This window comes from Apium graveolens, chromosome 10, assembly GCF_009905375.1.
Source record: "Apium graveolens cultivar Ventura chromosome 10, ASM990537v1, whole genome shotgun sequence".
Classification (NCBI taxonomy): domain Eukaryota; kingdom Viridiplantae; phylum Streptophyta; class Magnoliopsida; order Apiales; family Apiaceae; genus Apium; species Apium graveolens.
In genome coordinates this window covers 159,650,556-159,662,015 of record NC_133656.1, presented here as the reverse complement: position 1 = coordinate 159,662,015, position 11,460 = coordinate 159,650,556, and the positions used below count along the sequence as shown (strand labels likewise).

The following is an 11,460-nucleotide window of genomic DNA, read 5'->3' as shown; positions in this document are numbered from 1 at the left end:
ACAATGTCCTAAAATTTAACAATAAATTTGAATATAGACTATTTTCAATAAACCATTATTATGAATCTCTGAAAAATCATTTTCCTTAAAATATAATAATAACTTTAACAAGTACTCCATTGAATTATTAACATATTTCAAATTCTCTCTTACATAACTTAAACAATATTTGTATAATTCAAGCAATGTTAATAATTCAATGATACAAATAGAACATGATTTTGAAAATTAAAAAAAAAAGGTCAAATGGCATGGTCAAAAGGGGTGGAGGCCGGAGTAACAGATTTGCTTTGCTCGGTGACTTCACATTTCTTCTGCTTACTAAACCCCTTCACTTTTCAAATGATTTCTAGGGTTTTATAATTTCCCCCAATTACTCTAAACCCTAATCCCCTTAATTTCTAGGGCTTACTAAAATCACCATGTATCTCTACAATCTCACTCTCCAACAAGCTACAGGCATTGTGTGTGCAATCAATGGCAGCTTCACTGGTGGCAAATCCCAAGAAATCGTTGTAGCTCGTGGCAAAGTCCTTGATCTTTTAAGGCCTGATGATAATGGTAAAATTCAAACTATTTTATCTGTCGATATTTTCGGTGCTATTCGTTCTTTAGCTCAATTTCGATTAACTGGTGCTCATAAAGATTATATTGTTGTTGGTTCTGATTCTGGTAGAATTGTTATTCTCGAATATAATAAAGAAAAGAATGTGTTTGATAAAATTCACCAAGAAACTTTCGGGAAATCGGGGTGTAGGAGGATAGTGCCCGGGCAGTATTTAGGGATTGATCCGAAAGGGAGGGCGGTTATGGTTGGGGCTTGTGAGAAGCAGAAGTTGGTTTATGTGCTGAATAGGGATACGTCGGCTAGGTTAACTATTTCGTCACCTTTAGAAGCGCATAAGTCGCATACGATTGTGTATTCAATTGTTGGGGTGGATTGTGGGTTTGATAATCCAATTTTTGCGGCGATTGAGTTGGATTATTCGGAGGCGGATCAGGATTCGACGGGGCAGGCGGCGAGTGAGGCGCAGAAACATTTGACGTTTTATGAGTTGGATTTAGGGTTGAATCATGTGTCTAGGAAGTGGTCGGAGCAGGTTGATAATGGGGCGAATATGCTTGTTACGGTGCCGGGTGGGGGAGATGGGCCTAGTGGTGTGCTTGTGTGTGCGGAGAATTTTGTGATTTATAAGAATCAAGGGCATCCGGATGTAAGGGCTGTGATTCCTAGACGAGCTGATTTGCCGGCTGAACGTGGGGTTTTGATTGTTTCTGCTGCTATGCACAAACAAAAGTCGATATTTTTCTTTTTGTTGCAAACGGAGTATGGTGATATTTTTAAGGTTACACTTGACCATGACAATGAACGTGTTTCTGAGCTAAAAATTAAGTATTTTGATACGATCCCGGTCACTTCTTCTTTGTGTGTGATGAAACTGGGGTTTCTCTTTGCTGCATCAGAGTTCGGAAATCATGGTTTGTATCAGTTCCAGGCTATTGGAGATGATCCTGATGTTGAATCTTCGTCCGCTACATTAATGGAAACTGAAGAAGGTTTTCAACCTGTATTTTTTCAACCCAGAGGACTGAAAAACCTTGTTAGAATTGATCAGGTGGAGAGCTTGATGCCAATAATGGACATGAAAGTAACAAATATCTTTGAGGAAGAAACTCCTCAGATATTTTCACTTTGCGGGCGAGGGCCTCGGTCTTCACTTCGTATATTAAGACCAGGATTAGGAATCACTGAAATGGCTGTATCACAGCTTCCTGGTGTTCCTAGTGCTGTCTGGACTGTGAAAAAGAATGTAAATGATGAATTTGATGCATACATTGTTGTTTCATTTACTAATGCTACTCTTGTACTTTCTATTGGTGAGACAGTTGAAGAAGTTAGTGATAGTGGGTTTCTTGATACCACCCCTTCTCTTGAGGTATCGTTGATAGGTGATGATTCACTAATGCAAGTTCATCCAACTGGTATTAGGCATATAAGGGAAGATGGACGTATAAATGAGTGGAGAACTCCCGGAAAAAGAACCATCGTTAAGGTTGGTTCTAATAGGCTTCAGGTTGTTGTTGCATTGAGTGGAGGAGAACTTATATACTTCGAGGTAGATATGACTGGCCAGTTAATGGAGGTAGAGAAACATGACATGTCCGGGGATGTAGCTTGTTTGGACATTGCACCTGTACCTGAAGGAAGACAGAGATCCCGCTTCCTAGCAGTAGGATCATATGACAACACTATTCGTATCTTATCGTTAGATCCCGATGATTGTATGCAGATTCTGAGCCTGCAAAGTGTATCATCACCCCCAGATTCTCTCCTTTTTCTTGAAGTTCAAGCATCTATAGGTGGCGAGGATGGTGCAGACCACCCTGCTAACCTTTTTCTTAACGCAGGTTTGCAAAGTGGTGTTTTATTCAGAACAGTGGTCGATATGGTGACGGGCCAGCTGTCAGATGCCCGGTCACGTTTCTTAGGACTAAGAGCACCAAAGCTCTTTTCTGTTGCTGTGAGGGGACGCCGTGCTATGCTCTGTTTGTCAAGTAGACCATGGCTTGGTTATATCCACCAAGGGCATTTCCTACTGACTCCCCTGTCATATGAGACGCTTGAATATGCAGCCTCATTCTCATCTGATCAGTGTGCCGAAGGTGTTGTTGCTGTTGCAGGAGATGCATTGAGAGTTTTTACCATAGATAGGCTAGGTGAAACATTTAATGAAACAATGATTCCTCTGAGGTACACACCAAGAAAATTTGTGATTCAGTCCAAGAGGAAGCTTTTGGTTATCATTGAGAGTGATCAAGGAGCATTTGCTGCAGAAGATCGTGAAGCTGCAAGAAAGGAGTGCTTTGAGGCAGCTGGAATGGGTGAAAATGGTAAAATTGAGGCAGAGAATGGTGGTGATGATGAGGATAAGGATGATCCCCTCTCTGATGAGCAATATGGTTATCCCAAAGCAGAGTCAGACAAGTGGGTTTCTTGTATAAGAGTTCTTGATCCCAAGACAACGGAAACAACTTGTCTGCTGGAGCTTCAGGATAATGAAGCTGCCTTTAGTATATGCACAGTAAATTTTCATGATAATAAAGAGCATGGAACTCTTCTAGCTGTTGGTACAGCCAAAGGCTTGCAGTTTTGGCCAAAAAGATCTTTCTCGGCTGGATATATTCATATTTATCGGTTTCTTAAAGATGGGAAATTACTTGAACTTCTGCATAAGACACAAGTGGATGGTGTACCTCTTGCATTGTCCCAGTTCCAAGGAAGGTTACTTGCTGGAATAGGACCAGTTCTCAGATTGTATGATTTAGGGAAAAGAAGATTACTTAGGAAATGTGAGAATAAATTATTCCCCAACACAATTAATTCTATTCATACATATCGTGATCGGATTTATGTGGGTGATCTTCAGGAGGTATGCTATTTATTTAACTAATATTTGTAATATATCGTTATATATGTATTTTATGTTAATTTATATATCTTTGACTATAGTTGGTTGTTATCTTTAACTTAAACTTTAAGGAGTTTAAATTACCTCTTAGGGAATTTTTCTTATTACGAAGTTATATCTTTCTTAGATCCATATGTAGCATGAGAACACACCTTCCTAAAGAGATATCATTAATCATGTGCTGGTAGTAAGACTTAAAAGTGCTAAATATAACTGTCATGAAGGCTTATGTTATCTATGATATTTCGACCTTCGTCTAGAACTTTCATCTTTTCTCCGTGTACGCATCCATATCTGAGATTTTTGTAATGTGATTTGAGTTTCTCTTCTTGTAATGTATCAAATTATAACATATATATGTATATATATATATTTTTTTATTATTTTATATATATATATATATCTGTAAATTTTTCATATTGCAAATAATATGTGTACATTTTCTATATTTACTTTAATCCACAGATAAGGTGTCTCGACGTTTTTATATTTAATGAATTGAAGCCCTTACTTGAGAATGGTTATAAAGGACTAAATCTGTACCCACTGATTAATTATGATCTACATCTTGAACTTTTATACTCGTGTTTTGCAAAGTTATGTTTGTTTTGGCTTGTGAACTTGGAAGGTTTCAAATTCAGCTCAGTTGGATACATTGCGTTTCTTGACTTATAATTACCCGAAGTGTATGTTCAATGAAGATACTTTAGTTAATGAATAATAACTTTTTCTACATTCTCTTGTTAGAAAAAATAGCAGCTTCTAAAAGATGTCAAGTGGGGCCTAGGCTAAAGAGTTGAAATTAATTGTCCACTTCTGTGCTCCTGTTTATGCTATAAAACACTACCACCAGTTTCAATTGTTTCCAGATTAGATAGTTCTTTTAGTTTATATAGTGCATTACTGACTGTCAATTTGTTGATGGTTTTATTCTTTGCAGTCGTTCCATTATTGCAAGTATAGGCGTGATGAAAATCAACTATATATATTTGCTGATGATTCTGTCCCAAGATGGCTTACTGCATCATACCATATAGACTTTGACACGATGGCAGGTGGAGACAAGTTTGGCAACATCTATTTTGTGCGTCTACCACAAGATGTATCTGATGAGATTGAAGAAGATCCAACTGGTGGAAAAATAAAGTGGGAGCAGGGCAAGCTGAATGGAGCCCCAGACAAAGTTGAGGAAATTGTGCAATTTCATGTTGGCGATGTTGTAACATGCTTGCAGAAAGCATCTCTTATTCCTGGAGGTCAGGAGTCTCTTATATATGGAACTGTGATGGGAAGCTTAGGGGCATTGCTTGCATTCAGTTCAAGAGATGATGTTGACTTTTTTAATCATTTGGAGATGCATATGAGACAGGAACACCCACCTTTGTGCGGAAGAGATCACATGGCTTATAGATCTGCATATTTTCCTGTTAAGGTGAGCCTTTCTCCTGAGCACGGTAAAATTTGAATTTACACGTAGCTGAGATGCATTATTAATTGGTTTGATTGAAGCATTAAAGTTTACCTTTTCATTAATTTTATTTTCTTAAATTTTTAGAAAAGATCAGTGAGTTACTTTATCGAGGAAGAGGGAGTATAATTGTGATTTTTTGTTGTATAGTAGTTTGTTATATTTCATCGAGGAAGAGGGAGTAAGAACATCTATATTCTCCATCTCTCCTGTTCAAGTCAGCTGAGAGCAGTGGAGCACAAAGTGATGAGCTCCGTTTTATTTTATTTTATGTTTTATCTTTATTACTTTGGGGAAATCAGTGTGGCATGATCAATCATCTTATAGTGCATTAGATTACATATCAAGCAATCACTTTTTAAGAATACTTTACAAGTTCTCTGATCTGGCAGTTTATATATTGGTATATATGGTGATATTAAATTGTGTATTTTGCAATAAACTATTTGATGCAATATGTGCTTGGAAATTTGTGCCTGGAAATTTGCGACGTCTCCTATCCTACCTTTTGGTATCATAATGTTTTGCAATCTGCATTATGCTTCGTCAATCTTAAAAATGTGGTTGCTTACAAAACACTTTCTAATGAATCATTGTAGGATGTGGTTGATGGAGATCTGTGTGAGCAGTTCCCAACTCTGCCCATGGATTTGCAGCGAAAAATTGCAGATGAATTGGATAGGACACCAGGAGAGATACTGAAAAAACTTGAAGAAATCCGCAATAAAATTGTCTGAGATGTTTAAATTAAAGGTTTGCAGACTTATTGCATAAACAAGACCCTAGTTGCATCGGATTTCGTAATTTCTAGTTTTGATTTGGATTCTAATTACTGTAATTGGGAAGTGTACCTATAATTTTATTCTGATATATGTGATACTTTCTGAATTATCTTCTGATATATTTCAGTGAATGGTATACGTCATCTTTATTGCTGTGTGTGGGTCTGTATAAGTACATTGAATATGGGGTTTTTTGTGTATAGGTTACAAGTTATGGCCCTCAGCACTACATGTCGGTAATGGAGTATAGCGTTTTGAAGACCGCTGTCTGCTCGGAAATGAACGAATGCACAGAATCTCTCTCCAGATGATGTTAATGTGAATGTGCGCTGTGAGGAAGATACACACTGACATTTAACACCTCCAATAAATGTTTTGTTGTAGCTACATTTGCAGCAATGTCATTTCCAAATATTATGCTAGATATATACTGATGTTATTAACATAATACAATGTGCCAGCAATTTCTTTGTCTTGAATTGCGATTTTCTTGGTGAAGAAATCATTGTTCTTAGGATAAGAGCATATAAGGAAGAAATTGAACCTGCTAATTTATAATGGAAAAGTAGGGGTTATCGATGATAAAAGCTGTTTTAAGACAATATTGGAGGGGCATTTTATGAGCAAAATCTGAAAATTGACAGATGTGTAAGATAAAACACTCATAACAGCAACATCAAAAGAAACTCAGGTTGTAACTGAAAAATTACAGCTCAAGAAGAAATTCTACAGTTGCCAACAGCATAATCAACTTGAAGTGCCAATACTTGCCCGAATTACTTTTCAAAAACTTCAAAAAATATTCTATCTTCAGAAGGTTACCAACAGATATGGGGTATCCTTGGAGTTGGAGTCCATGGTATCTGGCCTTTCTGAAGTGGTGTGGCCGTGAAGCTTTTGAACTTTTTTTATAAAAAAATGCGACCAGAGAAGACAACGCTGGACCTGGACAGTTACTTCTGTACAAATTCCCAATGCCTGTGGTCACATCACACATGGGCTAGAATTTGGTTCTGAAGAACTACGATTTGCCCTGGTAGTGCAGTATCTTGATGCATGGTTGATATTTGATGGACCTGTGCAGGAAAGCTCTATAAGGCGGAAGACTTAACTGAAACAACATTTGATCAAGGGCTTCATGATTTCACCTACTGTGTTATAATCATACCTTCCCTGCCAAAGCCATTTTGAATGGTATTTAGCCAGCAAAGTGCAAAAGTAAAATTTCAGCCTGTAACTAGGAGTTGTTGCCACCAACATACATCAGACTCTTGTACTCTCAGCGCGACTGGTGAAGCAAGTTTATGGACCAGCATTGCTGACATTTCTACGCATCTGTGTCCTGTTCTTAGCTTAACAGGAGCCTTTGAAACGTTCACTTTCACCATACAAAGAGGACCCTTCAATTCTACTATGAATTGACTCACCTTCGAACTTGAAAATCTCTCACCATATCCAGTTTCGAGGTTTGCATACCTTGCTTTCAAAAAATTCCTATAATAAACCTAACTTCAAAGTCAGAGCACGAAACGAGTTTTTACTGTCAGAGGGAGGAACAATGTGAACTTTCTAACAATGACGAAGACATATACCAAACCTGCGACTAGTGTCTTCTAGGATCCGAACTCTACAAATCATCTTAGGTCTCAGCAACTCAATTTTCTGTCAAAAACTTGCAGCACTTGTTTCTATTTCTATATGAAAGATCCTAGATGCGGTTGCCCTGGTTTGGTTACTGCTAGTATTGAGTAGTGTCAAGTAAACATAGATCTGATTCTTAACAACTCGGCTGTGCTTCTCTTGCATAATTTAAAAGTAAAGACTGATTCAGTAAGATAAGCTTACAGCATCGCGATATTAAAGCTGTTCTCTCTGATTTTAAAAGCAACACCAGGGAGTACTAAATAGCTTCTATTCTTGTGCTATTTATTTTACAACTAAACTTGTTGGTTTACATGTCAACTGTCAGGATCTACCAAATAATCCTGTGACTTATCAGACTGTAAATATCTCTGTTCTCCTCGAACTATAGTGAGAGAGAGAACTAAGTGCTGTTTCATAAAGATTCTTCTGGACTAAATTACTAAGTTTTCGATTTTTAATTAGTATAAATCATCCCATATAATCTTTGTTACATGAGTGATGAGTCCATGTAAAAGGGAGTCAGGTCCCTTGTTACATGTAAGGCTAAATAATTATTTGAGTTGCTGTTGCTTAACATCTACACTTCACCTCTCAATTATATGCATGTGTTAGGTTTAAATTTGAGCAACTATGAGCCTATAATGTATCCCTGTGATAGAAAATTTACACAATAGTCATTTTCACCAGCCAAAGACTTATTTTGCCTATTTAATTAGCCGACTAAGACATTGCTGAATTTGTCAGAGCATTAGCAGTGTTAGAGCATATTATACTTATAATTCTACTTAACCAAAATTTTATAAACACTAAATGCTGGAAGACCGAGTCCAGTTTTGTTTTCGACTTTTGCAAGGTCACCAGATAATATGACATTGCTGGCTTGCCTGCCCAGTTACAGCCTTGCAGAAACCTGATACCGACATAAATCTTGTTTGCACGATAAGACCGAGAAAGTAACCATGGATAAGCTTGTTGTAGACTGATTCAATGTTTTCTGTTGTAGTTGACATGAATAGTAAAGCTTTAATTTCATTTGTTCTGTTTCTCCATTTGCCATACTTGATGGCAATAAGACTTAGCTATCTATAACAGAAATCGATGATTTGGGACATCTCATTTAACAATTTGTGTTTGTCTCCAAGGCACAACACAAGGATCATGTCATAGCAGGGTCTGCAGGGAATGGTGCCCGATTTATGCAGTCCTAAACTTAAATTTCATTCCATTCCTACTTCTCTGGACAGCATATTTGATTCATCTATGGCTATTGTGCACTTGAATCTGCGATAATTCTTATTTGAAGTAACAAAGATTTGAAATACAGTCGAAAAGTTGAACGAAAACAAAGATCGGAATATCATTAATTGATTCTGTTTTTTACAAACTGATTAAAGTAATAAAATAAATCTTACTAGAAACAAGCACCGAGGCTTTTTGTTCCTGCTAGTAACAATAATTTCTATAGGTAACTTAGATTATTACTACTACTACTACCAGACCATAGGATACACAAAAAAATTTAATAAAAAGATTTCTAGTAGTCTTCAACTATTTGTTGCTGAAGTTTTTGGTTTCCAGTGCATCATTAGCAAATTTCGCTTCTTTTTCCAATCTTGCGTTTCCTGATGACACTTTCTCAGTTAACCAGGTGATAATGTCAGTAAAGACAGTGTCTATATTCTCAGCAAATTCCCCATAACTGAGTGAGTGCCACATTCCAGGATACAACTTAATTGTTTTGTCAGTGCTGGAAGCTGTTTCATAAAGAAGTTTGCTTACTGCTGGATCAGTCACTTTGTCGTCCTCGCCATGGACAACAAGGAAAGGTAATGAAACCTGATATTAAATCATGACAGTTAGACCAGCGAACTTACCAGAAAATATAAAGGATGTTATGGACTATATAATGTGCAATTTACTATTTATGTACCATATTTGACAATGCAAGCACATTTCATAATCAAAAAATATTAAATACCTCTGCAAGGTTTTCTTCAATATCCATGCTGGTCATCATCAATTGGTAACCAGTTTGTAGGCGAGGGCGGCCTTTGTAGCAATAAGGGTTGGCCCGTATCTGCCATGTAAATTGACGCGTTAGGATGATAATGATAATTCTATTTTCAGATCAGGTTATGTTCAGGGAGTTCCTGAGGAGATAAATATAAGATGTTTATCATACCTCCTTTCTCACTTCAGGATCTCTAAAGGCAGCATCAATGATATCCTGTGTTGGGATTATTCTCCAAGAAGGAATTACTCTGGCAAGCTGAGTAAGAACACTGACCATCATTTGGTTTGGTTTCAGATCATCTGCAATCTATATTTATATAAAACAAAATCATGTTAATATGCAGATGTTATGCAATAAATCAGGATATCTGTTATATCTTCTTGTTTCTTTTCATAATGATGATTTCACTCTGTGTGAGTGCAATAATTATTATTAGTTGCACAAGGTCACCTTCATATTAAAATCTGTATACACACAAAATAGCTATCTTGTACAAAATTTGGACTGGTATAAAAAGTAAATAATTTTCTTCCCTTTCTTTCTTAATTACATTAAAATGCCAAGAACATCAGTTACCAACTCCCTCTTTCGTAGGCTTATAATATGCAGTATCCTTACAGATAAAAACAAGAATACATCTACATCTCTACCTAACTTTCTTTTCTGCAATATTAGTGGAGAAAATAAAAGATGAAAATGCCAGTAATGAAGTAAAAGCAGTAGATATACCTTGCACATAGGAGCAATCAGAACTGCTCCATCCCAGAAGGTTGGTTTTTTCTTATGAATACGGAGAATCATTGCTCCCCCCATTGATTCACCCAACAAAAACCTCAACTTTTTCGAGTTTTCCTTCGTTTCTGCATATTATAACATTCAAGATTTATTTAAAAAACGGTGAAAACATTATGTTGATTGATATGGTTAATGAGAATGAACACCCATGGATAGCTCAAATGATAAGGGCTTATTTCCTATGGTTCCATATGTTCTGGTTTCGATTCTCTCTCACCCCAACAATCCTAATTATTTAAAAACGAACAAGAAGAAAAGAAAAAAACATACCACAAATGCTAGTAAAATAATCAACACAATCTGTGACCAGATCATCGAAATTTGAGAAAAAGCCCTGTAAACCAGATGACTTTCCATGGCCTTCATAATCCATACCATAAACTGCATATCCTTCCTTTACGAGTCGAAGAGCAGCACCTGCAAAATTATTTCAAAACCGCCATGTTAACAATCTAAATTCATACATTTCACCATGTAATTTATTATGTCTGACTGTCTTCTCACCTCTCATGGAGATGCTGCAATCCATTGCATAGCCGTGGCAAAGAAATACCAGAGCTTTGGGTTCAGATTCAGGTAGCCATTTACATGTGAAAAGCTTCAATCCTCTAGAATTCGTTATATATTCCTGCAGATTTGCAAAAAAATGTTAAAAAAATATTCATGCATGAGCCAAATAAAATGAAATTTACTATCATGATCAATATGTACCTCTTCATATGTGACAGTTGCACCATTATTAGCCTGAAAAATAGACAAAAACATGAAATCACGACACATTTGTATACATTAATATGACATAAGAACACAACACAAAACGTATACATGTTTGATTATGATTCAGAGGAAAGAAAAAAAGAGTATGTACCATGTAAATAGTTGAGAAAGATTAAGAAACGGAAGATGATTGTTGTGAAATTTGTAGAAGATAATTTTTAATAAGGTAATGATATGAGATGAGATTGTTTATGAGTTAAATAGGAAAATACATTGAGATGGAAAGAAAGATGGAATGGATCATGTCTATTTATATGGAAGAAAATGAGGATTAAAACAAAACTATAGTTAAAGCAGTAGGGACATGTTAGTGGAAGCAAAGAACCTTCTGTGGTCAACATTTTGCAATATTTACTTGATTTTCCTTCCAGAGGACATCATAAATACATTTCAGGGGAGAGAAAAGAGCAACAACTCTAATACAAATTTCAGCGTTTCAGAATATCTTAGTTTATTTTTCTTAAAATAAACTTTTAGTTTTAAAATATCAAAGCACAATTATAAAATATA

General features: G+C 36.3%; 2 protein-coding genes across 2 annotated transcripts; one reads left to right on the top strand and one right to left on the bottom strand.

The window, feature by feature from the left end:
• The first annotated feature begins 254 nt into the window (after positions 1 to 254).
• Positions 255 to 6,199, top strand: LOC141689759 (spliceosome-associated protein 130 A-like). Its single transcript, XM_074494147.1, has 4 exons — positions 255 to 3,431; positions 4,411 to 4,902; positions 5,538 to 5,691; positions 5,924 to 6,199. Exons 1-3 carry the CDS (start codon positions 423 to 425, stop codon positions 5,673 to 5,675), a joined length of 3,639 nt encoding a protein of 1,212 aa, XP_074350248.1. The 5' UTR covers positions 255 to 422; the 3' UTR covers positions 5,676 to 5,691; positions 5,924 to 6,199.
• A 2,497-nt stretch (positions 6,200 to 8,696) lies between these two features.
• On the bottom strand, positions 8,697 to 11,165 carry LOC141693841 (caffeoylshikimate esterase-like). Its single transcript, XM_074499016.1, has 8 exons — positions 11,042 to 11,165; positions 10,885 to 10,917; positions 10,678 to 10,801; positions 10,444 to 10,590; positions 10,108 to 10,238; positions 9,547 to 9,684; positions 9,343 to 9,441; positions 8,697 to 9,200 (listed from the first exon to the last, which is right to left on the bottom strand). Exons 1-8 carry the CDS (start codon positions 11,042 to 11,044, stop codon positions 8,913 to 8,915), a joined length of 963 nt encoding a protein of 320 aa, XP_074355117.1. The 5' UTR covers positions 11,045 to 11,165; the 3' UTR covers positions 8,697 to 8,912.
• Positions 11,166 to 11,460: the final 295 nt, after the last annotated feature.

Excerpts from the sequence above, each read along its gene's own strand:
- LOC141693841 (XM_074499016.1), bottom strand. Across the intron at positions 10,239-10,443 it reads TTATTTTACTAGCATTTGTG|AAACGAAGGAAAACTCGAAA; the intron begins GTATGTTTTTTT and ends TATAATATGCAG. Across the intron at positions 9,201-9,342 it reads TTGAAGAAAACCTTGCAGAG|GTTTCATTACCTTTCCTTGT; the intron begins GTATTTAATATT and ends ATTTAATATCAG.
- LOC141689759 (XM_074494147.1), top strand. The coding sequence starts at position 423 with ATGTATCTCTACAATCTCACTCTCCAACAAGCTACAGGCATTGTGTGT. Across the intron at positions 3,432-4,410 it reads ATGTGGGTGATCTTCAGGAG|TCGTTCCATTATTGCAAGTA; the intron begins GTATGCTATTTA and ends TATTCTTTGCAG. Across the intron at positions 4,903-5,537 it reads CTGCATATTTTCCTGTTAAG|GATGTGGTTGATGGAGATCT; the intron begins GTGAGCCTTTCT and ends GAATCATTGTAG.